The sequence below is a fragment of the Python bivittatus genome, unplaced genomic scaffold (assembly GCF_059951505.1).
Source record: "Python bivittatus isolate LINGU-HERP-01145 unplaced genomic scaffold, Pbiv_v1 ctg000700_np1212, whole genome shotgun sequence".
NCBI lineage: Eukaryota > Metazoa > Chordata > Lepidosauria > Squamata > Pythonidae > Python > Python bivittatus.
Genome location: NW_028277098.1, coordinates 62,661,559 through 62,689,056, shown reverse-complemented (window position 1 = coordinate 62,689,056; position 27,498 = coordinate 62,661,559). Strand labels below are relative to the sequence as shown.

At 38.7% G+C, this 27,498-nt stretch overlaps 1 protein-coding gene across 1 annotated transcript in view; it reads right to left on the bottom strand.

The window, feature by feature from the left end:
- SLC60A1 (solute carrier family 60 member 1) overlaps positions 1-27,498 on the bottom strand; it is a 39,302-nt gene that overhangs the window by 3,427 nt on the left and 8,377 nt on the right. Inside the window, exons 2-7 of the mRNA XM_088154369.1 lie at positions 19,662-19,860; positions 17,408-17,647; positions 5,506-5,674; positions 2,868-2,983; positions 2,020-2,193; positions 823-970 (exon numbers count right to left, since the gene is read on the bottom strand). Coding sequence (XP_088010495.1) covers positions 823-970; positions 2,020-2,193; positions 2,868-2,983; positions 5,506-5,674; positions 17,408-17,647; positions 19,662-19,860 — 1,046 coding nt within the window. The remainder of the gene's footprint in view (positions 1-822; positions 971-2,019; positions 2,194-2,867; positions 2,984-5,505; positions 5,675-17,407; positions 17,648-19,661; positions 19,861-27,498) is intronic.

Below are 27,498 nucleotides of genomic sequence, written 5' to 3'. Positions count from 1 at the left end.
GAGTGCCATTCCATCTGTCTTGTGCTGCAGTCCAAGATAAACATTCAGTGTTAATTTAATGTCATCAAAGTAAATAAGCAAAAAAGAGCATCAGGATCTGTGGTTTATTCACTTTGGAAGAAAGAATTAACTCTTTGAGACCCATCTGGTTCCTTCCCCTTTCAGCATTTGCCCAGTAATGTGGCAGCAACTAGCTGATCTTGGCTGATCTCAAAAAACTCAGAAGGTTTGGACCTAGTTAGTATTTGGATGGGAATACCAGAAAATATCAGGGCGGTAGAGTAGACTGGAAAGTTGAGAAAACATCCCAGAAGATGTTTTCAATAAATCACTTCCATTTGGTTGCCAAGAAAATGACATGGATATGACAATGAAGTCATCAGGAGTTGAATTCAACTTCAGCAATACATTACATGATGTTATAATTGACAATGATATGTGGGACCCAATCTGGGGCAAGGCAAATAATACCCAGAATGGAAGAAATAAAGCATGACAAAGAAAGCAAATCAGATCATTCAAAGAATCCTCTCTTAGAAAGGCTGGCAGAATACCAGGAATTTATTTCCACAAAACAAGAGTTCTAAGAGAGCGACATGGGCAGAATCCTCATTAGTGACTTATCTTCAAGAATCACTTAGCAAGACTTGAGGCAAGGTAAACCAGTCTTCCTTTCCATTATTTTGGCACAACAATGGTTCATTGACTCTAGAAGATAGTAAGTAATTAATGGGATGCTACCACAGACCAGCCTTCCTAAACTGGGACTCTCCAACTACTAATTTTCCAGCAAAAGAAAAGACAAGGAGAGATTTGCTTTACCTTTGTATTGGAGGATGTCCTCAGTGTAGGCTAGCACGCTGGGGAATGTGCTGCTGAGGAAGAGGCCAAGAGAGGCAGTCCCCACAAAGAGAAAAACCACACTGGTAGAAAAAATTAGGAGCAGGAAGAATGTTACAAGCACTCCAACCTGCAATGACATTAGATGGGAAAGTGGAGGAATCAAGACAGAGTCAAATTCAGATGTGAAAAGAGAAGCAGCAATTACAAAAACACATCACAAGAAAATCATAAGTACCACTGCAATTTCTGAAATCAGCCTCTAAAATGTTCCAATAATCCCTGCTTGATACCAGTCCAGATTCTGCAGGAAATTTGCAGGAGACAGAGAAGGGTTGCCCCTGATGGGGACTATATAGCTGCCCTCTCGTTGCTCTCTTAGTTCAACTGTGATCCTTGCCACCTGGAGCAAAGAACCGTAGACTGAAGTGGGAGCCAACATTCTGGGTGGTTGCTGCTATTTTCCTCCAGGGTTTTACTGTTGTATTGTTTCTAGTGTAGTTTTATTAACATATGTGTGGTTAATTGTTTTGTTTTTATTAACTGAGTTCAGAATAGTATTTATCAGAGTTTAAGAAAGAGCAGGGAGCCTGCCAAGCAGAAAGATAGGTAGGACACATGGCTACAGGGGAATTGATAAAAATGTCTCCATGCAGTTCCACCTTCCTCTATAGGAGGGATCTTTAATCCTTCCATGAATAACGGACTGTTCATTGAAAGGCTCATCTGGAACTGAATCAGAATCATTATAAGCTATTGCTTTATAGTTGTACTTTGTCTTAATCTACTTTGTATATTATTACAGCTGGATTAGAACAAAGTAAGTGTTTTGTTTTATTTTGTTTTAAACACAAATATTTTTAGGAAAAGTATATAATCATATAATTAATTATTTCTTTTAAGAAGAGGTGGCATAACAACTCTTGAAGAGCTTCTGGACATGGAAAATTTATGAAGATAGAAAGACTACTTTGTTGAAGAGCCAAAGCTTTCATGTTAGACCTATAGTTTACATGGGTCCCTAAAGGGAAAGTACGTTAATCTATCCCCAGGACTCCCCAACATGATGCCCTCCAGGTGTATTGAGATAGATCCCACGTATGTATCATGGCAATTATCAACACAAAAAAATTGTTATTCTTTGCTTAGAAAGAAAGGATGAATAAGATTTGGCCATACCACGTTGATGAAAACCATGGTTGCTGGCTTCATTCTGTAGGAGACAGGGATGGAAATGAGTCTGCCCAGTGTGATGAACCCCCAGAAGAGACTGGGCAGATAGCCAGCCCTCTTGTGTCCCACTGAGAGTGGTTCCTCCACTGCGTAGCTGTACACGAAGCCAGAGTATTCACCCTGAAGAGATGAAAACATTCTTCATTAGATTTCCACTCTTTCAGTATTAAGCAATGACCTTCTACCTGTAGCAGTCATGCTTTTACTCATTCAGAAGATTTTTATCAATATATAATTACAATTCTCTGGACAGCGTATAAAAAACAATTAAAATAACGATCTTATACTACTTGGCACAATTTAAATCAAAGGATAGACTTTAAAAAGTCATTTTTAAAACTTTTACACATTTTTTAGAAATCCCCAGAATCACATAACATAACTTGTGAAAGTAACTTGTCAGACTAAGGTATTTGATGCTGACAACAAAATAGAAGGAGGGGAGAAATATGGGAATTTTTCTTTTAAAATGTACAGTAAGTAACTGGGTAAAGATTGTTCTGTCTTAGCAGAATCCACATGCTCAGAGCCAAATAATTTTACCAACAGAGGTTTAACAGACAGTAAATTTGGGAGAGAGAAAAAAAGAAACAGCTTAAATGTTTATGATTGAAAACTATCCTTTGATTTTGGAACATGTGAACATTTTAAGCCAGCTACAGAGATCATGCCTGAAACAAAATTAGATTGTCTACATGGTAGTTGTTGAGCATCTTAATCAGTTCTGAGAGTTGGGAAAGCTACTCTGGTAGTACAGGTATGGGCCTGACATTTTCTTTGTCACTTGCCCTTACCAGGATCCCATCTGTCATAAAAAGGAGAAGAGCTCCAGTCACGTGGACAGCAAAGTAAGAGCAAGGAACTCCTCTGAAGTTCTTGCTTTGGCAGCACCCAAAGAGGTCATCATGCCCTAGGGAGAGAAAACAATGTCATGTAAGTGTATTGGTTAAACTATTAGTATAGCCAGTCACTCTTTACATGCAAGCTTAACATCAATCACATTTGAGGACTTGAACAACACCTCTCATTTTGATAACTTTATATTTAGTTTATGTATTTATAATTTTGATTTCTTTGGTTGCCCATTCCTACACAATTCTGGGTGGTCATTCCTAGTACATACAAAAAAAGGGAGAAAGGTAATAATTTCTGTGTCCCACAGTTTGTTGGCTTGAAAGCATAATGTTGGTGTTAAAGGAGTAGATGATATCATTCTTCCCTCACAAAACTCAGCTGTCAATCTGTAATTATTACAGAGAAAAAACCTGACCAAGGTTATATAAGATTATACAAGAAAGAAGGAAATTCTAAAATGAAAAGATTCCTTATCCGCAAAAGATATCCCGATGCGCTACATCACAATACTAATACTTCCTAGTCAAATTGGCCAATAGATTGGGATGATGAACCATGTAGTCTAAGATCTGGAGGGAGCCAGTAAGAGAAAGGTAGAATAAGTCAGTTATTTCCCTAGTTCAGAGATGGATAAACATTTTCCACCCAATGAGTAACCCTCTAGAAGTCTCATGCCAGCAGTGGATGGAGTCACACATTCTTCCCCTGTCTTGTGCACTCAAGTATGCCTTCCTTTGTCAATCAGTTGGGCGTTTTAGGAAAAAATGTTATTTTTTAAAAAAATGAAGCCAATGGGAAGCTTTTTTTCCATCTTAGTTATATTGCAAGGGATATTTCCTTGGAGGAGATGCTTAGGCCTTTCTTCCTCAATTCTAATATTCCACCATCCATGCAAATTATACCTTTTGCTAGCATTGAAGAAAGTCACCCACTGAGCAAGGTTCAACAAACAAACTCTCAGGGAGAGAAGGCAAGGATGAGAAGCAGTTTAGGAGTCTATATGCCACCAGTCCTTCACTTAGTTCCCAAGAGTTTCAGATCTTAAGTATTCTCATTAAAGTGCAACTATGGATGTGAGGGATCAGATCTGAATGAAACAAAATGTATAGCCATGCCATAAATTAATTTGTGGAACCAATTCAGGAGCATTGTAGCTCTGTTGGGAACCTTCCAAGAAACAGTGATTCAGTTGATATGCTGTTTGTTTGATCCAACAAGGCTCTTATTATTTTTCATTGCTTCTAAAAGCTGTCTTGTACCCATGGTTTGTGCTTCCATGCTGATGTCCCCATTTCTTCATTTGTCATATGCACCAAGGGCGTATTGGCATGTATTGCACTTAACTGTATGGCTTAAATGAGGTCTGCATTAAAGCCACTACAAAATGCAAGTACATGCTCATAAATGCCTTCTCTTCTTAGTGTGTAAGCTGATAGATGTTGCTGCAAAGCTATCAACTAAATAAAACGATACAGCTTTAGAACACATACAGAAATTGCTTCCTATTAGACTCTAGAAATAACCTTCTAGGCATGTATTGACTGCTTTTCATCTTCAAACCGTACACTGTGAAATAATTGCCGTTTTACTCATGAGACTTATTGTAGCACAGAGATACAGTTACTTTTGCCCAGAGAGAAATGGCATCTTTATTAGGAGACCAAAGTGAATATGGGGCCTCATTTTCGACTGACGAGAGTTCTATATGGACAAATACAAATGACTGTGCTAAATGCAGTCCACAAGACGATCTATGGCAATTATATTAACCTTGAACTGAGTAAACTACACTGAAGAACCTGCCCCAGAGAATTCATAATATGTAGAGCTAATATTAACAGACACTAAAGACAAACTTCATATAAAATTCTAGCATTAATGGACCAACCAGTTTGTATTGTTTTGACTTCCTCTTGATACATATTGCAACAATTCTGGGAATCAGCCTAGGACTACACAAGGGAACACGAAGAGGGAATTAATCTGCAACTCAGAACACTTCTGCTGGGTTTTCTGAAATCTGTCTCATAAACAACCTTGAGCAATTCAGATGTCTATGTCCATTTTAGAAGAAGGATAAAGACATTTTGGAATTTGAGGGATTTGTTGAAAGTTAATGTCAACATCTTAATATGCAGATTTTTCACTGGAAATCATCAACATGCTATGCCCTGGTTCCCACCATAAGCCAAAGGCTATCTTTATATAATATGCTAAATTATGCTTAACAATATGGCTTATTCAATTAACCCAATTTTCTATTTCACACAACTCACTGAAGAAGACATTGCACAAGCTGTGCCTGTACAACATCCTAAGTTAAACTATAGTTAATTAATTTATGATTCAGTGTGTTGTCTGAACACAGCCACTGTATTGTTTGTTCAGTTTTGGCTCAGTGTGTTGCGGGAACTATGGCCAATTCAGGCTGATTCAATAAACCATGATTCAATAAGCCTTGTTTAAGGTTATATATAAGCCCAAGGCCTTCATAGAGCAGCACATCACGCTCTCTTGGTTTTGCAGAGCTAATGGGAGAAAAGAATGGTACACCAAAACTGGAATAATCGCTCTCACCTATTTCTACCTGGATTTTTGATGAGGAAGTAGAAGAGTCATCTTTGTCAGTTATCCGTGTTTCCATTGCCAATTCATCTGCAGGTAACAGAGGGGGACTGCCATTGTGACAGCAGGGCACGAGCCTTTCCTTGTACAGCAAAAGGAATACTGCAATGGGGACAGGCAGCTGGAAAGCAATAGAAAAGAGAAGAGAAAGTTACCCAAGCAGACCTATGTTGTATTACATATATCCATTGTATAGGTGTATGTTTATTCTTCCACTGAAAGGGGCTGTTCCAGTTTTCTCAGGAAACTCTTCAATGTTACCTGTGTGCACAATGTTATTTTCTTCCAACATATACTAAGAGGAAGAGGAAGGATTACATACAGAGAAGCATAGCCTTCCTGCTTTTAAATTAGGAGCAGAAATTTCTACAACTGTGGGTTTTTTTGGCAAGAATATTTAAAAATACTTAATGCAATTTGGATGTTGCCCAACCCCAGGCACTGGGCAGTTAACAACAATAAATAAGATAAAAATGGTAGAATACAAAACTTTAATCAAAACAGTGCCAAAATAACTACAAAAAATAACAAGATAGCAACTCAACAACAAAGCAAGCATAAAACATCACAGACAGGGTAGTCCCATCTGCCCTATCCCAAGGCTTGGGTATAACCAGGTCTTTAAGAACATCATCAGGGTGGGGGCCATACAGATCTCATGGGGACCTCATTCCAGAGGGCAGGTGCTACTACAGAGAAGGTATTATTTATTTATTTAATAGTCACATTTATATGGTTGCCCATCTCACACAAAGTGACTCTGGGCAATGTACAACAAAGGTATGCTTTCTGGGTCCCAAAAGATGATGTTTAATCAAGGAGACCTGGAGCATGCCCAGTCGGTCAGCTCTTACCAGCTGGGCAGACACCATTGGAGACTGGCAGTCCCTCAGATAACCAGGTCCCACATTATGTAAGGCTTTATAGGTGACAACCAGCACCTTGAATTTCACCTGGAAGCATACTGGCAACCAATGCAGCTTTCAGAGCAGAGGCGTCACATAGGCATACTGAGGCATGCCCATCACTGCCCAAGCCGCTGTATTGTGGACCAGGAGAAGCTTCTGAGTGGTCTTCAAGGTCAACCCCATGTACAGCGTGTGGCAATAGTCAAGCCATGAGGTGACAAGGGAATGAGTGACTGTCTGGAGGGCTGACTGATCCAGGAAAGGGTGCAACTGATGCACCAAATGGACCTGTGCAAAGGCCCTCTCATGGCACTGCCTTTCTAAGGCTCTGGTGCATAAGATGGGCATATGAGTAGTGTCTAAAAATACATCTGAGCTTCAGCTGATCAGTAGAGGAGATGCATTATAGCCATTATAGCTAGCATGCTTTGCTCTCCAAATGACAAGCTGTAAAACTCAACCCAGAATATAACATTTGAAGTGTTTTTCAGACAGCCCTTTCCCATAGTTTTTTTCTCACCTAAAAACCCAACTATACCACTTCCCTGCTAACTGAAGAAGTGAAACGCTGTTTCTCACTTTGCCAGCAGGTGACAGGCCAGGACCACAGATGCTAGCAGTTTAGGTACACACAATGAAAATGGCTTTGCATACTGCATTAACTTTGAGGCTTATATTTAAAGACTGCAACTAAGTTGTGGACTCCATCTGGACAGGCGTTGTCTAAAGATCAGACATGGATCCCAGAAAGCTCCTGAGCACACATCATTAGTACTTTGCAATGTTGCATTCAGATATATAAAAGCAGCGCCCTCTTGTGGCCTTCTGCCACAATATAAAATGCTTCTGTTAAATGCAACACTGATTTTGCTAAGCCTAGTGAAATATTTTGTGCACTGGCAGAGTAGAAACTGTATCTGAAAGTAATTAAGTAATGTTAATTGAAGCTATCTTTCTCCTCTCCCATCTGATTTATGGTGAAAGCTAGAACATTCATAATTAATGGTTGATTGCTCTGAGCTTGTTTTTTCTCTGTCTGTGACTTAGGAGAGCTATAATTCCACATTTCCTGGTTTTTGTTGGCTCACAGAATTATTTCAAGGTAGGGAGCATTCTCTCCCTCTCTGCTCCCCTCTCCTCAACTGAATTCATTTAAGAGGTCTCTATTGTTCATAGAACAATAGAAACAAGAACAGCTAGTTCAGTCCCATGGAAGAAAAACATTTTCCTTTAATAGTTAGAATCCTTCCGGAGGTCAGGACCAGTTTGTGTTAATAGCAAGTTTGCTATGAAAGTGAGAGCAGCAAAAACAGATGCATACTTCACAGATATTTGAACAATGCCAGGTCAGAAAATATTGGGCAAACACTCTATGTTAAGCAGTGGACTATTCCTATATGAGCGGAATAACAGTCTACCTTGCAGATGGATGCAAGGATGAATGAAGGCTGTGGTCCAGCATATGTGAGACCTACAAAACTGGGGAGGGCCGATCCATGTAGGTTTGGTTGCCACATAAGATTAATATAGCATATGAAATAACTTAGAGCAAGTGCCAGATATTAATAAGGATATCTGAACAATGAATTACATATAAGAACTCACAGCAATCCAAAATTAAATAACTGGAATGGTGTTTTGGCTATCCCGTGTTACACATTCACCTTCACTGACAAAAGTAGGCAGACTATCCTGGTAAACTGCAGCGTTTTGCTAAACTGGATCCCGTTCAAGAAGGAAGGAATAGCCCACAGGCAGAAAGACTTAGAATCTTCGCAATGGCTTCTCTTCAAACATTTCAGGTAAAAAGCACTGACTTGAGATATTTCCCACCAAATTTCCCCTTTCTCCAAATCCACAAGCACAGTTGCCTCTCACTTCTGGTGGAGGCATGTGAAGAAATACACATCTTCATTGCTACCATCATAATTAAGTTATAAGTTTCCATCAAATTGGTCAGACTAAGAATTGCCTGTCTTTTCAGCTTGAACCCACTACTACGAGAAGTCATGGGAATAAAGTATTTTATTACATGCCTCAAAAGTTTTGGAATGGATGGTTCAAGGAAGCTCTGTACTAAACACCGATTTTGTTCTACTTGTTTCTAATCTCCTTTTGCAGATCGGTTACCAGAACCTCAAAATTCTCAATAATATCCCAAGATTACTTTACCAGCATAATCCTCCTGGAGGAAGGATACATATAATATGGCTCAACACTGTAAATTGGAAATAAGCTAAAAAAAAGGCATGAGAAGGAATTGCATAAGAAATCTGTTTTTGGAGTGCTCATTTTTTTTTCTTTCCAATGTTTGATTTTTAATTACATTTGGTTCATTTTCTTGTACACCCCCCTTCCACTATGCTCAAAACATTTGACAATACAGAGTGATATTAAGATGTTTTTCCCCACGATGTCTCCAAGAGTAATGTACTCCTGTTCCTTTTCCTTTTCTCTGATTGTTTCCTCATTAGCTTGCCTTCAATGTCTGCTTATCCACTCTGAGGTCAACCTATGAGGACCAAACGCTGAACTCAGTAGGGCTCTGGTCTGTTGTAGCAAAACTCTTCTTATGTAGGAGAGAAAAAATCAGCCTGAGGTCAACCAGAGACTCTCATGAAACAAAGGAGATCAGAACATGGAGATTACTGGGCTAGTTTAACACTCTAAGCACTATGCCACATAGAAAACTAAGTAAAGTGAATATGTAAACTTATTTAAGTAAAGTAACTAAGTAAATTTTTCGACTTTAACATGACACAAAAAATCCCCATTGCACAGCTCCCAGAGGCATTAAGAGAGAGGTATTTGCTGCACATTGCAAGTGAAAAAAACAATTATTTCCAAAATCTAGGTGTTGCATTAGTTGTAGTTTCTAGCTACTTCTGGAAGGCAGCCTTAGATAGAGTCTGTTACAAGAATCTAAATAAGAGGGGATTAAGGCAACAATCGCTACAGCTAGATCTTCTTTTCTCAGAAAAGACACTGTACAGCTGATGTACCAGGAAAATGCTACCTGACTTTGAACAAAAGTAAAAGAAGAATCTTTGGGTATCTTAAGGAGTAGCAGTTTTATTGAGACATAATCTTGTCCTGTCACTGAATTTGTCCTTCCTACACTCGAGTGAAATTCTTCCACCTCCGTCCAAGTGTTCTATAGACACAACTGTTCAATTCTCTTCTTCCTCTGAATTTTGCTTATCCTTTACCTTTAATTCTTTTCACAGTTAAATGGTGCTGATCAGCCGATTTGGCTTCTACTACTGGTTCACCTGCCAAGAAACATACGAGCAGAGCCAAGGCACTTTATTGCAGGATCTCACAATTTGCTTTTAGAGTGACATAGGTAACATCTGGCTATGTTGCTTTATAATAACAAACCACAGTGCAAGACTCACCAGCCTACCAGAAGGCAAAACTAACATATATTCAGAATCATTTTAGTTTCACTAGTGCCCTGCCTGCAAGGCTAAGCAGAGCCAGCCTTTGCACTCATGTCGCATATATTAAGAATGCAAACTATGGATCCCCCTACTTTTCCTAGCAGAGCTAAATTGAACTTCAACTCCCATCAACCTCCAGACACCATAAATCCAACAAATCTGGAGGACTGGGAAAGCTGTTAAATGCCTTCGCAGCAGAGAGTCTACTTCAAAGAAGCCTTCCCCCTCCCCTGTGGATGTGGTGGATTGTTGCAACATTCCACATAACAAATAGTATTATCTTATATGACCTACTATGGTCTGAGCTAATTTTTCAGATCAGATCAAATTGATAGTGAACAAATAAGCAGCTTAGGTGTTATTGCTCCTCTGGACACTGAGAAAAGGCACTAGCATCAAAACCTGGGCTGCTGATAACAAGTTCACCTATCTATCTCAGGGAAATATTCCTAGATTAACATTTCTACACACCTATATCATTTGGCCCATTAAGAAGCTGTATGATTAACTTAAGAAAACATTCATATGGTTAGTTTTCAAACAAACATTAGAAGAAATGGTTTACCTTATCGTGTCAAGATTCTTCCCCAGCCTTATTCCTCTGCTTTTAAGAACAATCTGCCAAAGAGGAAATTTTAGCAGATGAAACTCCACCTCCATTCCCACCCTACCCCATGGAAATTGTCAGGGAACTATTAAAAGAATGTAATGAGGACCAATCAAAAGGTTTAAATCCTCAAAGTCTTTGTTTAGTGCCCTACCTCTAATGGAAAATCTGGACCCAATCCATCACATATCCTAGCTCCCTTTCTATTTTCTGTATCCGCATAGTGTGTTCCTTTAAGCTGTAATTCCGAGGCTTGCATGCTAAGAGTTCCACAGAAGATACCACACCCATATTTTCTACCACAGGAGAAATGAAATGTGAGACAAGCTGCACCTGATGCTAGAAGATCAGCAAAGAAACCAAGGAATAACTTTTAAGGATAGGCTGGGATGAATGGAAAAGGAGGGGGAATTTGATCATAGTAATAATACAATGGGAAAAGAGGTATTTAATTTCTTCATCACTGGTCATTTATACAACAGACCCCTTTACAATAAGTCTTCGATTGTGGCAGGGTAATATACCTCTTCCACAACAGAAGGGGAAAGATAGTGAAATTTATAATGTTCCAAATATTGCTGAAATATATTTCTCAGTGTCCCTCATTATAGCTTGTGCTTGTTGGAACTGCTGGGTTTTAAGCCAAGATGGAGGACTCCTGGTTGCAAATGCTTACCCTAAAAGGGGGTGCAGGAGGGAATGCCAGAAGTCTCCTAGAGTTATGTGAACTCTGGCTTTTAGGAAAAATGCCTATATTTCATATTCCAAAACTCAAGATTGATTTATCCAGTGGGCTCAGGCCATATTCATCACTCAATACACAAAAGCACTTAAGGCATATATCCAGTTTTAGTACTATTGCTGGAAGATTTGTCTCAAACTATATTAACTATCAGCAACAAGACCATCCACACAAATCACTTCAAGATAAGCACAGACAGTGGTTGTCAGTTTCATTTTAACAGTGCTAGAATTCTACATTTCTTTAACCAGGCTCATAGGGTAGCTACAGGGCAATTTAATAAGGCTTATTGACCATTATTGTTACTTGTCTTGAAATTCCAGGCCAGGAGTAGGAAATCCATGGTTCTTCAAATGCTGTTGGATGCTTCAGTCAACATGGCCACTGGTCAGGAACAATAAAAACTGTAGCATCTGGAGACCTCCACTTCTATTTCTTGCTGATCAAAAGAATGCTCCTCTTAAAAGAAATGTTGTGAATGAAAGCTGAAAAATGCAACAGTTATCCACTAGAACAATTTGTGGTCCCCAGCACATCACTGGACCACACTCCCTATGGTCGCAAGGAGGTCAAGCAAATTATAAAGTATGGCCTCCAAGTTGTCCATTCTTTCTTGCTGCTCAACTATTCATAATAGTTGAATGTAATTTATTGGGTTAGGCTACAGGCACTGGATTGCAACAATGCCACTCTGCCTGACATGCTGCCCCCACTAACTCCTCAATATTTGGTCTTTCATCTACTAACCCTGAAACATCTGTAGCATTTCCCTGATTAAAAAAAAAATACATAAACCATGTTGTTTTATTTTTTATATTCATTTTATGCCTATGTGTAAGTTTCATCCAGTGCAGGTGTCCCTCTTACCAATCCTACATATTTTCTTACACTTTACAGAATCTCAGACTGCATTCTCACACTCTGCCCACTCTATCACCATATTGTTTAATCTGTAAAAAATTTCACTTTCCTTTTTGGTAACGAATATTCATTTCTTCTGTTCTACCAACTCCATATGTTTTGCTCATCTGCATCATATTTGGCATGTAAAGTAGCTTCTTCTTATACTACCCAAGAGAGGCAGAAAATAGAAGCTCCGCCACCCACCCAAGTGCTAGAAAACCTTGCAGAGGCTGTGAAGTGTTAAAAATTGTGCAAGCAGATTGCAGATTTAAGAAGATAGGATTTGCATTATCAAAGCAGAGAATCATAACAAGCTATTCCCTCCAGTAACAGGCCTTATGAGACTCACCCAGGAGAAGTTAGAGTTCTCCAAGTAGTAGGTACCTTTTGCCTTTTCTAAAACTAAAAACCAGCACATTAAAACCAACCAGCACATTAAAAAAAAGAAGAAGAAACAGCTTTTCTCAACATGACGCCTCCCCAACTCAATGATGTCCATGACATAATCATGCAAAATCAATCTCATTATGTGTAGAGCCCAGACTTTGGCCCTCAAGTGGTCTCCTCCCCAGGAATTCTACTGGGCCACACCTTTTAGGTTTAGCAAGAAAATGATCTCATTCTCAGGAAGCAGCAACAGCAGAGAAACTGGCAGAGCCAGAAAGTCAGTCAGGTACAAGTGAAAACTAGAAAGGATTTTTGTCAATATTTGTTGTCCACAACTTCTCTTTCCCATTTAGCAAAGTGGCACAGTTTTCTCATCTTAAGCATGGTTTAGAGCATAACAAATTGCCAAGCATACAACACAGAAGAGATTAGAACCTACTCAAACACAAAACTCTAAACTTGCAGGAGGAATACTACAACATGATTTGCCTTTCCTTTAAATTCCCATTTCTGCCAAAAGTCTCTGCTGTCTCTCACTAAGGACTTATAACAATTTGGAACAATATTGTAATAAATGTTGGAAATGCCACGAAATAGAAGAAATGTTTCATCACATATGGTGGACATGTAAAAAAACCCCCAAAAGTATTGGAAAGATATACACTATATAATACAGTGCAGAAAACCCTGAGATTTAAATCTGAAATGAAATCACAACTTTTCCTACTAGGTATAATCTCAGAAAAAATCAGTAAGAAATATCATAATTTAATCAGATATATGTTTACAGCAGCGAGAATAAATCTTGCCCCACACTGGAAGAAAAATACAATTCCAACAATATCTGACTGGAAACGTAAACTTGGAGAATATGCAGCAATGGCAAAACTGTTAGTTTAATATATAATGGAACTTTAACCAAATTTAAGCAAGAATGGTTCCCATATATACAATACATTACACAGCATGGCAAATATAATCACTTATAGTCTGGCTTCTAAGAGAGCCTAAACGTTTACAAACACTGTAAATCAGCAGATGAATAAAAAGGGGGTAGCTAGAAACTCAAAAGTTCTTTTTCCTTTTCCTTTTTTGGTATTTTAATTTTTGTTAAAATTGCTCTGCTTATCTATTCTCTCCCTTTAATAATATGTAAAAAAAATTAAGTAACAATACAATGATGACTTTAACACTAAGTAATCAGCTCAAGAGTGAAACTTACTGTATAACAAATATTTTGATGCAATCTGCAGCAGTTTTCTTTTTTTAATGTTATACTCAGTTTTGGTTGAAAAAGTCATCCTAAATTGTAATTCATATTGATAAAATACTTATTTTTCCTTTCTTTATTTCCGAGTTATCTAAACAATAATGTCAATAATCCTTAATTAATACTGCATAAATCTCATTGTATTGAAACATACAAAAACATAAAAGGTATTCAAAAAAAACACCAAACCCAGACAATTTGGGACAATATCAAAAGCCCCACCATCTTAATTATTGGAGGTTCACTTGCATGTTACAATAATAGCATGGCCTGTGGTCACTTCAATTTTCCTCCTTTACATTTAAGCACAATATATTTTAATTGGGGTTGCAGTCAGGGAGAGAAGGGAGATTTAATACTTCCCTTTCCACGTTTCCCAACAACCCTGCCCTCCCCACCCCCCTGTAGGAAAACAAAGCTCCTTTACTGACTGAAATGCACAGGGTAGATTTAGTTAAATTACCCTGATCATTCAGTGCAGATGTTCAGAACTAGAGAAAGAGAAGGAAAAATATGATCTGCATTAGGCCTATGCAGACAACCTAGATTCACTTTGATAAAGAGATTGCTCCATGGAAGTGACATGATTCTCTTTGTTGAAGGAAAGAGGTAATACATTATGCATTAATACCATCTGTGTTGCATTGTAGCTCCCCCTATCTTTTCTGCTCATTGCACATGGGCAGAATTCTCTTTGGGCCTTGGCAAGGGGATGCCAGAGAATATGAAGAGGGTGTTTTCCAGCCGGTCATACCAAAGCTTTTAACAAGGCTGTTCCATTCACCTCCTTCTTTGTGAGTTAAACAGCACCTTCTTCATTACTTGTCAAAGCTTGGATAGTACTGCTGGAGTTGTAAGGAGCTGGAAGTACAGGAAAAATGTTGCGGACTCTGTCAGCTAAAGAATTCCAGCTGGTGGGGTTGAGGAGGAGAGCCTTCTCTGCCATTGCCCCTGCCCTGTGGCATACCTTGCCCACTGAGGTGAGGCTGGCCCCCACTCTCCTGGCTTTCCAGAAGAGAATGAAGACCTGGCTCTGCCACCTGGCATGGGGATCGAATGGGGGCTCCCAGCACTGGGGGTGGTTGCTGATTTGATGTCACTTCCCTTGTCTTTTAACCCTGTATTTATATATATTTTTAAAGATTTGTTTATTATTTTTATTATTTTTTATGCGTAAGCTGCCTAGAGTCACTTGTATAGTGAGATGGGCAGCCCATAAATTTGATTGATTGATTGATAGATAAATAAATAAATACATAAATAAATAAAATAAAATAAAGGGTCTTAAAGCAGTGCTTCCCAAACTTTTTCCTTCATTACCCAAAACTCAAGGGGGAAGGAGGGCACTGGCATACGAGTGAAAGGGGGAAGGAGGGCACCGTATATGTGAGGAAAAAGGCCAAGGTGGGTGGGATAAACTTACCCAAATGACTTGTGACCTCCCCTGCTGGCTTCCCCATTGACTTTGCTTGTGGGAAGTTGGCAGGGAAGGTTTCAAATGGTGATCACGTGACTGTGGGACGCTGCAACTGGTCGTAAGTGTGATCTGGTTGCCATGCGCCCAAATTTTGTTCACGTGACTGCAGCAGCCAAAACTTTGAGGACTGGTCCTAAGTCCCTTCCTTCAGCACCGTCATAACTTAGAATGGTTGCTGAACGAATGGTCGTAACTTGAGGACTACCTGTATTATAAAAACAATATCAATGAATGATCTTTATGTCATTTCAGCAAATTACCATTGGCAACTTCATCGATTTTTGTCTTAATAGGAATACTTTGGGAGATTTTTGAATATATTTTAGTACATGTGGCAATCTTTAAGTCAATTTAAATGTCCCTGTTGTGAATGGGTTTGTGTATTGTTACCCAAAGAAAAACCACTTTTACCCAATTTTGGGTAATTTATCCAGGTTTGGGAAGCGCTGTCTTAAAGCATCAGCATCACTTAGAAGTGAGGTAGCCACAGTGCTTTGCAAAGCAGTTTCAAGGGAGTGTTTTGCTTGAACTTCATTGAAGTGGAGCAATACTTCAAAGCACTGCATTGGGGGGGGGCACCTGCATGTGGGGGAGATACCCACGTCTTTTGATCTCCGTGAAGAATATGCTATATAAGAGGTGTACATGTGGTCTCAGTGAAGGTTGCACAGTATAAAATGTCCTGAATTCAAAGCGGGGTATTAAGCCACACTTCAAAGTTTACTAAAACTCAACAATTAATCTGCCTGGAAGAAGAAAAGGATAAGACTCTAACCGTTGGGACAGCTGAATCTATTACTACTTACTTCTGAACGTAATATTTGCAGAATATATTAATGGGCTCACTCTGCGACTGGGATTAACATATGCTGCCAATAATCACTCTCAGATGACAGACTGGGTTGACTTTGTCTTTTAAATCTAATGTAAATAGCCCACAGAATTCTTTGCTGTGTACATCTTTTCCCATGGTTCTTAATCTAGCCTGAATATTAAATCAGAAGTCTATTTTATGGTATATTGATATGCTCGGAATTATGGTTTGATTTCCAGATAGTCTTTTATTTAATACTTTCTTTACTAGCCTCTGGGATTTTCAACATTCTGGCCAGACCACAAAGTCTTGTCAGGTAACTCAGCTTTCCAGTGTTAAGACACAGGAGTGATTTTTCAGAGGGGCAAATATATCAGTCCACCAATAGCATCTAACACTGGGCCAACAGCAAACTAGGCAGATGTAAAATGTATGACTCAATTCCATGCATCTGTTTTAAAAAAGCAGAATAGGGGGAGAGAAATCAGGGTTGGCTTGAGGCACAGAACCTCCATTACTTCACAATGAACAGTAGCCTCTGAAAGACACTTCCCTCACCCAAAGAAATTCTCCAGTGCCATACCTAGCATATGGAACACCCGGACCAGATAATTTTTTAACACCCACTTCCTCCATCCATCCTTCCTCCTACACCACACCACTGACCACCAAACAGCTGACTGGTGCACTGGCAGCAGTGACCTGCCTCCACACCTGCCATCAACCTTCCAGATAGCCTCCTTGTCACCTCCAAGTTACCAGATTATGCATTGTCCCTGGGGCAGACCACCTTTGCTGCCTTGCCCTTGGTATGCCACTGAAATTCTCAGTGGTACACTAACTTTGGAGTAAGTCCCCTTGAACTGAGTGGTACTCACTATATGATGTAAGCATGTATGTTCCATTAAGGTTGGTAAAAGTAAAAGAAATAGACACACAAAAGATGAGGGTCTGCAAAGAAACAAACAGATTTCAGCCTGAGTCAAGAAAAGAAACAGAGTGGAGGTTCAAACCAGCAAGCCCTTTCTTGAAGTGGTACTGATCAGGAAAAACTTAATCAGTTGTTTCTGCTTAGTGTGGAAACTGTAAGCTACAATAAGCTATTGTCTACAGCTACTGTATATAAACAGGCTACTGTATTTAAACAGGGAGCAAACCCCACATTCACTAGCACTGATGATGTTACCTAGTTGGGTAATGAAACATCTGCAAGCAAACAACCAAGCTCAGAGAGCACCCACAACTCCACATGTATATGAACATTATGCACGGAACAATTGGCTATGAAGACGGCCATACTTACATTGATCAAAGCCATAATCCAGAAAGCATAAGACACTCGTGTCACCACCAGTCCTTTTGTGGGTAGGTCATAATGTGTCAGATTCCCAGGATGATGGGGGACCAATGACTTCCGAATGTGAGGGAGGTTGCTGCTACCACTGGCTGTGCCATTTGCCAGGATGCAATTGGTGTCTGACAGAAAAGGATCGGCTATCAGAGGGCTTAGCAGAGCACCAAAGCCCACAAAGAAATGAAGGGCCTACAGAGAATGACAAAGAGAAAAGCTGCTTTCAGTCCTGTGACACCCAACATTGCCAGTAACAAATCTGGCCAGACACAATCAATTATGGCTCAGAAAAAAATAATAGTTTATTGTTAAATACATCTGGGGGGAAGGTGGCAGGCTGGAGAAGGCTGTGCTATGTAGTTAATTCTGCAATAGATTTCATACGCAACCCAAGTGCTCTTGGGATTTTGATCTTAGTGACTTGTTTGTGGGAGACTAGAAATATACACATCTCCTCTACCACAGATGAACCAGAGAATAAGCCAGCACAATTACGATGCTGACCACAGGTGTGATGCAAACCAACAGTGTGACTGTGTTCATATAACGTGCCAAACCATATTAGGGTTTGGCTTATTATATCATCTAAACTAGATAGTAGCTCAAGATTGTGATGGAGTAAGAATGATTTAATCTCAGTTTATAGCTATGGCTTACTATAGATTAGCTTACTTTAACCACAGTCTGGTATGTCACCCAAGCTAGGATTAATGGCTAGTTTATGATTAAGCAAACACTAGTCCTCCAAGAAAATGTTATGAAATGTCCCTGTCTATTGACAGCAGAAGATGGGATTACAGCTAGATGGTTATTATAGAATTCCCCAGCCACACATAAGCTTTAACATGTGTAACCCATTCATGGTTTGAATGGGGTGTGCAAGAAAGAGGGAAGTATCTGTTTTAGGAAATGGGATTATGATCAGATAAGTACTCTAAAACACAAAACTGGCAAAATGATCCAAAGATTAATTTATATTGATAAAGGATTGTATATACAGTACTTTATTCTAACACAAGAGAGCCAGTTTGGTCTAGTGGTTAAGGCTCCAGGCTAGACACCAGGAGACTGTGAGTTCTCATCCCGTCTTAGGCATAAAAGCCGGCTGGGTGACTTTGAGCCAGTCACTGTTTCTTAGCCCCTGATGTCAGGCTAGGACGACAAGCCGGTTGGTCAATTCCTATCATAACCAATGGATCAACATTTGGTTGATCCGGGAAAAAAAAGCGGACCCTGCACATGTTGGAAAAACGCTAGGAAGAAAAGAACCCATTATTCTAACACAACGAAGTAGTTACATCTGCACTTACTTGTTCAGAAACAAGTTATTACTGTGACAAATAATTTTAGGAAGCTATGTGATATTGGATGAATTCTGATACGATCTGCAAAGAACTTTTTGTGTGTTATGGTTTGGATATGCTTACATAGTGCACTCAGTTCTATTGCTCTCCAGGCAGTAGGACATGTGCTGGTCCTCTTGAATGGTCTGAAAGCAAGATCAACATAGGCTTCCCACTGAAATGACTGACATTCATTCATTATGTGCAGGATTCTTTAGCGCTATACCATGCTTCTGTCTGAAGCCAACGTGCCTTTACTTCTAGTTTTGCATCCAGGTTTTAATCTGGGGGGAAGGAAGGTATTGGACAGATACGTCCTAGCTTGGATTGAAGTATCTAACTATAAAATGGAGATAATGCCTTACAATAGAAACTGAAAGGAAACAAACATATATTTCAAATGCAACATGGAGGGTGGAGAAAAGAAAATATACAAGCATTTGGGATATAACGGAAGACCAGAGATGCCCAGACGCAGCAGCATCTTACCATTTGTAACCACAGATTTTGCTCTAGCTGCGTAATATAGCATTTAGGAGAATCCTGTTTTTTTGAAAGCACTGAGAAGGCTGAGGCTTCCTCTTCACTGCACTGATTTTGACTCCAAAGAAAACATACCACCCAAGCTCAGCACAAAGTGAAAATTTCCTTCCTTCTCCCTAGCATAAAAATAAAGAAGGGACTCAGCCTACATAGGAATATGGACCCTCATATTTGACATAACATCAGAGGAAAACATACCTGCTCATGGCAAGCACAATGGAGCCTTGAACATTTGTGAACCAATGGAAAAGCAGGGGGATGCAAGCACACAAACAGGGATTCAAAGTCAGGGGCCCAGCATCTACTAGCTTCTTTCTCACCTGCAGGAAGACTGCTGAATCCTTCTGATAAATCTTCACCAGCTGCATATTGGAAAGTGTGTCGATACACCCCATGGCCAGCCCAGCCACAGCCATGACCACCGCAAGTACCACCACATTGTGACAGACAGGGATGATGGCAAAAACCACAGAAATAGCAAGGGATGAAGCAAAGAGAGCAAGCAGAGACTGTGCCAACCTGGACCAAATGGGGAAAAAAAGGCACAAGTTACTCATGTTGTTGTACTATAGGTCTGCCATTCAAAGCACTATTGTAAAAATTGTACGATTTTTTCAGGTATTTTGATACAGAATCTTTGACTGAACATGGTATTAACTGATATGGACAGTGCCCTCTCTCCTGGGGTTGTGAAAAGCCCTCAAGATCTGGCTTTGGTCTCAGTCCTGGGGTTAATGTGTTGTGAGGCCCCTGTTGTGACTGTGGAGTCCTTGGGGTTCTCTGAGCTTGGTTGTTTTCTTGCAAACATTTTGTTACGCAGCTAGGTAACATCTTCAGTGCTAGAATGGAATGGGGTTTGCTGTCTGTTTATATACAGTGGCATGCCCTGCCAGTGTTGGTGTGAGTGTGGGTTTTGTTTTGTTTTATTTTTTCCCTCTGGTAGTTCCTTGATTAGGGTATTATTTACTGCTGATTGTATGTCTGGTGATAATCTTGGTGTTAACCTCTGCTTATCTGGGTGATGATTGCTGGTGAGGAGATGTTCTGGTCTTTTGTTTTCTTTTCTATTGTCTCTTTTGAATAGTGTGTAGATGTTGTTTATCTCTATGTGCCTGTTGATGGCTGCCTTGTCTGAATACCAAGCTTCCAGGAATATTCAGGAATATTCAGACAAGGCAGCCATCAACAGGTGCTTAGAGATAAAGATTATCAACAGACATACAATCAGCAATAAACAATACCCTAATCAAGGAACAACCAGAGGGAAAAAATAAAACAAAACAAAACCCACACCCCCACCAACACTGGCAGGGCATTCCACTGTATATAAACAGAGAGCAAATCCCATTCCATTCTAGCACTGAAGATGTTACCTAGCTGGGTAACGAAATGTTTGCAAGAAAACAACCAAGCTCAGAGAACCCCAAGGACTCCAGAGTTCAACCCTGAGCTACACATATTCTCTTCTATTGGTACCTGTTGTGATTCTTTGTTATTATGCAGGTTGTTTTAGTCCAGGCTGTCTGTGTTCTTGTATGTTTTAAACTGATTTGATTCTTTTTTGCATTTTAAGATGCCCTGAGTCTACCAGGATGGGTGGCTCTAACAAATTTAAATAGATGAATAGATAAATAAATAAAAATGTGATTTCATTCAATATGCTCACTACAGTAATGACATGCATTGGAAGTCAGTGATATTTAAATGATTTTTAAAAGAAAGAGCCTTTCCCAACCCATTACACTCCAGATGTGTGTGCTGAATTATCATTTCTGTCATCCCCAGCCAATGTGCTATGATATTTTCTCAATAGGACCAGACTAAGATGCCTATAATGAAGATCGCAAGAACTGTTTCCCACTTGCTGCATACGTGCTATTTGAAAGGGATATGTTTAACTCCCTCTCTTGTCCATCAGTGGAATTATGCCTAGCTTTAACTGACTAATGCTGGTTATGAATCTGACACACGACTGTGCAACATAATGAAATCAATATCCTGATGTATGAGGAAAATGAATCCTTCCCATCAAATTGCAAACATGCAAAAGGATACATCGAATACTAGAAAGGTGGCAAGAAGCTATGGCGATCTACACAGCAGTTATATAGAACCTCTTATAAATAACTGGTTCCGAAAGGACTTGTATTACGTTCAACTGAGCTACAAATTGGAGCTTGGTACTGATTTACACAGGAATGAAAAATACGTATAAAAATAGGAGCACCAAGCGAAAAACAACTGCTAAGTGCTAGTGATGTGCCAGCAACAGGCCCAGAGCTATAAAAGCAACACCTCTGGGAGACAAAAACAGCACATTGGGGGATAAATATGCAGATGCTAACAACAGATCCACTGGGGATGGGCCATGTGCCAAGATGGGAACTCTATGCATGAGCCTTGTAGAACAAGAACTGCCACCCTCTCCCCTCGGCTGGCCTCAGAACACGTTGAGAAGTTAAACATTAATTGTGATTTGTGAGTTCTTTAGGACAACATAAACATCTATATGATTTAGATGGCGGAGAAGCAGGTAAAACAAAAACAAAAACAAATATCATCCTTTAATCCAGTGTTTCTCAACCTCAGCGATTTTAAGATGTGTGGACTTCAACTCCCAGAATTCCCCCAGCCAGCATGGGAAACATTGCTGTCATCTATTTCAGAGATTATGAAAATACTGTGTTATGCGCTGCCAGCAACCAGTGCAGCCACTTTTTTATATATATCAGCACATCAATCTCCTGGGCCTGGCCATGAGGAGGATGGAGGAATAGTTTGCTTATTATTGTATCCACAATTCCACTCTCCTCTTCTCTTAAGAGTCCACCTCAAAGTTCCAAATAATTGGGAACTTCAGAAGCTCTTTAGGATTGGCAGATTTTTTCAGGCTATTTGCTTAGTATACTGTAGATCAATATCCCCTGGAGGCCTTGGGATCACAAGAAGCCATACTGGAAAATAACATGGAAGACATTCACACAAAACCCTCCCCCCCCCTTTTTTATTAACTCATTTAGGGGTTCCTATGGATACTGAAACACAAATATCAGAATGATCTGAGCTGAAAAAATTTAGCAGCATATACTATATGGGAAATAAGATAGCTACAAGAAACATACAAAACAGGAGGTCTAGAAGAAAAAATGTTTTGATAAACAATATTTTGCAGCAGGAACAAATTATTTAGGGGTTGAAATTCTATTTAAAGCTAGTTTAATTTTAAAAGTAAGGGAAAGGCCTCGGAGTTTTATTTTTGTTAAAGGGAAATTGGACAATAAACTGGTTACATTTGCTTTAACATATTCTCTGAATCAAGGGCAGATACAATTTCTACAGAAGCTAATGGAACAATTATTAAGATTGGTATGGAAAATCTGATATTAGGAGGGATCCTAAATATAAATGCAGGTATTAAGCAGGAGAAAATGGAAATGGTAAGTTAAATATTCATTATATAAACAATTGTTGAAAATTATGCAAAGTAAATGATTAAGCATGTGAGATTAGGAATCCCCAATCAAATAGCTTTACATATTACTCAAATAGGCATAGGTCCTACTTAAAAATATGCTACATAGCGTATAGGATATCTAAATCTTTACTAACTCAAATTAAGCAAAACCCATTCACCCCTGAACATATCACAGATTATACCCACTAATTTAGAGTTGAAGTTAGATAAGTGTATCTCCTTTACCTATTTTGGCAATTTAATCCTACATTAATTTTCAATCAATCATCAAAAGAAAATTTATAATCATCCTTAAGTAATTTTTAAAAAGAAAATCATGCAAGAAAACATTTTTAAAAATAAAGTGGGAAGCTATGAAAGCAGCAAGAGGAGAAAAGTGCATAAACCAGATGAGCTTAATTAAAAAGAGAATTCTTATTAGTTAAGGAAATTAGATCTTGAAATATACCATTTATTGGTAAAATACAGTGAATCAGAATCTCAAAATATATAAACTATTAGAAGGAAAAAGAAAAGAACTGGACATTTTAGAGTTAATAAAATCATAGCACAATTTTTAATTTTAAAGAAAAAACATGAATTTGACATCAAGAATTCAAAATGGTTAGCAAACAGACTGAAAAAGCACTGAAAAACAATAAAGATACTTTCAATCAATACAAAATTCTAAAGAATAAATCATTGTTGATGCAGGCTGAATTAATGTTGAATTTCTGAATTTTTAAAAAGAGTTAGATATATCAAACAACCCAGCATTAGAGGATGTTAATAATTAATTAGCTAAACTGAAATTGCCAGAACTATCGAGAGAGGATACTTCAATTTTAGATGTGCCTTTCAGCAATCAGAAATAATTGAGTTTTCTAAATATTTGAAAAATGAAAAACCATATAGTCTAAAAAGATATAAAGTTATTTTAATTCCAGAGTATTTATCAATATTTTTTATTCCAGACCAGCACAATAGATAAGATTCTAACAATTTTGTAAGAAAAATGGAAATATTTGGATGATTTATCAAAATTGAGAATAGAAATATTTTCTATACATCTCAGAATATAGGAAAATGGAGGATAACTTACTTGAACCTATATTATCAAGCAGCACAACTAGGCCATAGTGTTTAATTTATTCTGGAAGATTTGATAAAACAGTGGACAAAAATTGTAACTATTCAATATTTGGATAAACATCTAAGCTCCATCTTTGTCCTCCAAAATGATCTTTATAAAATGAAGGAATTAAATCATTAATTCACTTATGATCCATTGCGGAGGAGGTCTTATTTTGTACTTATTCTGTGCAATCCTTAAATTATATTCCTGGGATTTTTAATCAGGATATAATAGCACACCTGAAATTGTGGAAAGAGATCCATAGAATAATGGCCTTTTATAAAGATTCAATAACTTACAGAAAGAAGTAAGTATAGCAATAATTAAGCTGTAAAGTGCCATGGCTACTTTGGTTTCAGGTAAACTCATTTTTATGAACCGAGAGGGTGATCATCCACTGTCCAATTTGGAGAAATTATTAATTATGTTGTATAACCCAAAGGTATAATGCCAAAAATGTATTCATACTTGGCCACCAATGGAAATATCTGGATGGAACTTCATTTGAAAAATAGTTTGATAAGATTTGTCCTGATAGAGAAATCTCTGATAAAATTCACAAGTTTACAAAACGAAGTGGGAATTCATTATTTTACTGGGACTGGCAGTATTTTATCTGTTTCGTAAATGACCAAAGGAATACAGGTAGCCCTTGCTTAATGATGATAACTGGGACCAGCAGCTGTCGCTAAGTGATGCAGTCATAAAGTGCGACATCATGTGACTGCACCGACTTATAATGGCAGTTAAGGCAGTTCCAGGTGCTATTGTTAAGTGAATCCTATGTGATCACAGCATCCCATGGTTGCATGAGCACCATTTGTGACCTCCTGCCAGCTTTCCCATTGACTTTGCTTGTCAGAAGTCAGCAGTGAAGGTTGCAAATAACGATCACATGACTGCGGGACACTGTGACCATCGTATTTGTGAGCTGGTTGCCAAGCATCAAATTGCAATCACATGACCCTGAGGATGCTGCGATGGCTGCAGTGATGAGGACCCATTGAAAATCTCCTTGTTCAGCACTGTTATAACTTCAAACTGTTGATGAACGAGTAGTCATTCAATGAGGACTACCTGTAACCTTCAGGTTGTGTAGAAGATGTATACTTGCGGATAAGCTGAGAATTTTAGGTGCCAAAATGCACTTAAAAAATCAGGTTTGGCTTATCTGCAAATGGGCTTATCTGCAACTATATACAGTAATACTTTTTTAAAGGTATTTTTTAAAGTCCCATATTTTGTGTATGTACTCGCATATAAGCCCACCCATGGATAATCTGACCCTCAAACTTTTAACCAAAATACCATGAAAAATGTGGGTCAACATACCTGTAGGTGGGACGTTTTTCACGGTATTTTGGTTAAAAATTTGAGGGTCAGCTTATGCACAAATGGCTTTATACACAATTATATATGGTAATTGGTCTAATATAATAGAATTGTTTATTGTAGAAACTTGTGTGTAATGTAACATAAAGAAACTTTATAATAAACATTTAAAAATAAAACTAATCAAGCTTAGCATATTATGCGAATGCAGCCACTAGATTGCTAATTTACATTGTTAAATGTCTTGTGCAAAGAGGCCACACTCTTCCTGCAACACAGAAGGGCCATATGCTACTGGAATGCCATGCTCTGAATGCAGACGATCCCATGTTCAGTCCCCAGGATCTCCTGGTAGGGCCAAGAAAGTCCTTTGCTTTAAACTCTACCATTGCTACCACCTAATATCAGCAGAATTTAACCACGTGGACGAGTAGACAAATTCAATGTAAGGCAGCCTCCTATCTACATAAGAAACCAGTGGTAGATAAAAACTTCATCTGTTAGCTAATGCTTTCAACCCTTATCAAAATAAAATGAGGTTGATATTGGGCAACAACTTCAAAGAAGGAACCAGCCAGAAAGCAGAAGTAGAAGTAACTATCAGTAAATATGCAGATACAGAAAGAAGTAGCCAAGAGTCCTTGTACACAGGGACCTGCATTGCATAATCTAACCATTGCAGAGGGTACAATGTCTCACTGACATTTCCCAGTATGGCTTTGAATCAGGCCTAAGAGAGACACAGGACTACAGACATTTTCACACATACCACAAAATCAACTTCATCTGTTTCTCTTGGCTGTACTGTAAATATAAAGCACATACTTCAAACTGAAATGTAAATTTGATTTTTTGTTAAAAGAATTTCCCCACCCCTAACACACACACAGATAGCATAAATGGTCTTCAAAATGCTTTTAGCATGGATCTGGTGATGGTTGCTAAGAATACTGTGGGCGGCAAGAAAAACCAGTCAATCAATCCTGAAGCAAATAATGACTTCCTATTCCCTTGAGAATATGATGATATGCAAGCAGGCATGTGATGCAGATCAATGACAGACAAAAAGAAAATTACTATGCTTCCTAAGTATGAGAGAAGTAAAAGAAAGGAAAGATAACTGATAAGGTAGATGGATGGTATCAAAGAATTACAGAATCACCTTTGGAAGAGCTAAAAGCTAGTACTAGAAATAGGTTGAGATGGTGAGCATTTGTCCATACAGTCATGAGGAGCTGGGTCCAACTGAAGAGTCCCTAAATCAGTGGTTCTCAATGTGGGCCATTTGGCCCCCCTAGGGGACCATGCCAAATTTCTAGGATGTCATAGTAAGTTTCTGAGGGGGCTATTCAAACTTAACTGCCGGTCGTATGATCAATTTGCCATAATTCTCACATCTCATTCTCTCTGCTAACTTGAACGGCAAAAATATTGAAAATTGCTACAGTTTACAATTCACCCCCTTACAGCAACGGGGTGGTCAGAGTGGTAAACGAGACTCAGAAGAAGCTATGAGCAAAAAAAGGTTGAGAACCCCTGCCCTAAATAATCCCTAATGTAGACTTCCCAGAAGAGGAAGGTAGGTAACTCTTTCTAAATGGAATGTTTGAAAACAATAGAACACTATAATCCATTCTAATTGTAGCCTTCACATTCATGTATATTATCCTTTTGGACCATAGGTGTGTGGGAGAAACAAGACTATCCTGCTTGCTTGTCAGAGGCATGCAGTTGGCATCTCAGAAACTGAGCCTTGAAACTGACAGGCGTTAGGTCTTCTCTAAAAGGGTTCTTCCACAGAGTCTGTATCCAACAATGGTAATAACACCTGTATGTTCTGAAAAAACCATCCAGACAGCTGAACAAAAATTGGCACTTTCATAAATAGAACAAAACCTAAACCTTTTCAAAGACCTGCACAAAAATATGCTTTGAAATTTAGGAAGGAACAGAACTAAATTAAACAACTGCAATAATTCTAAAACATCCTGGGTGGATTCAACACCTGCACCATCTTTTTTAGATAGTGGGAGATCCAATGGTGAGAAAAAATATCAACCAGTTTTTAATAAAAGCCTAAAGTGTGAAATGGGAAAAGGCTGAAGCTGGAAGGAGCACTTCAGAAGGGAAAAAACACAGAATGGCAATGACACAAACACTCTGTTACATATTATGCTAAACCAGTGTTTTTCAAACTTACCAACTTTAAGATGTGTGGACTTCAACTCCCAGAATT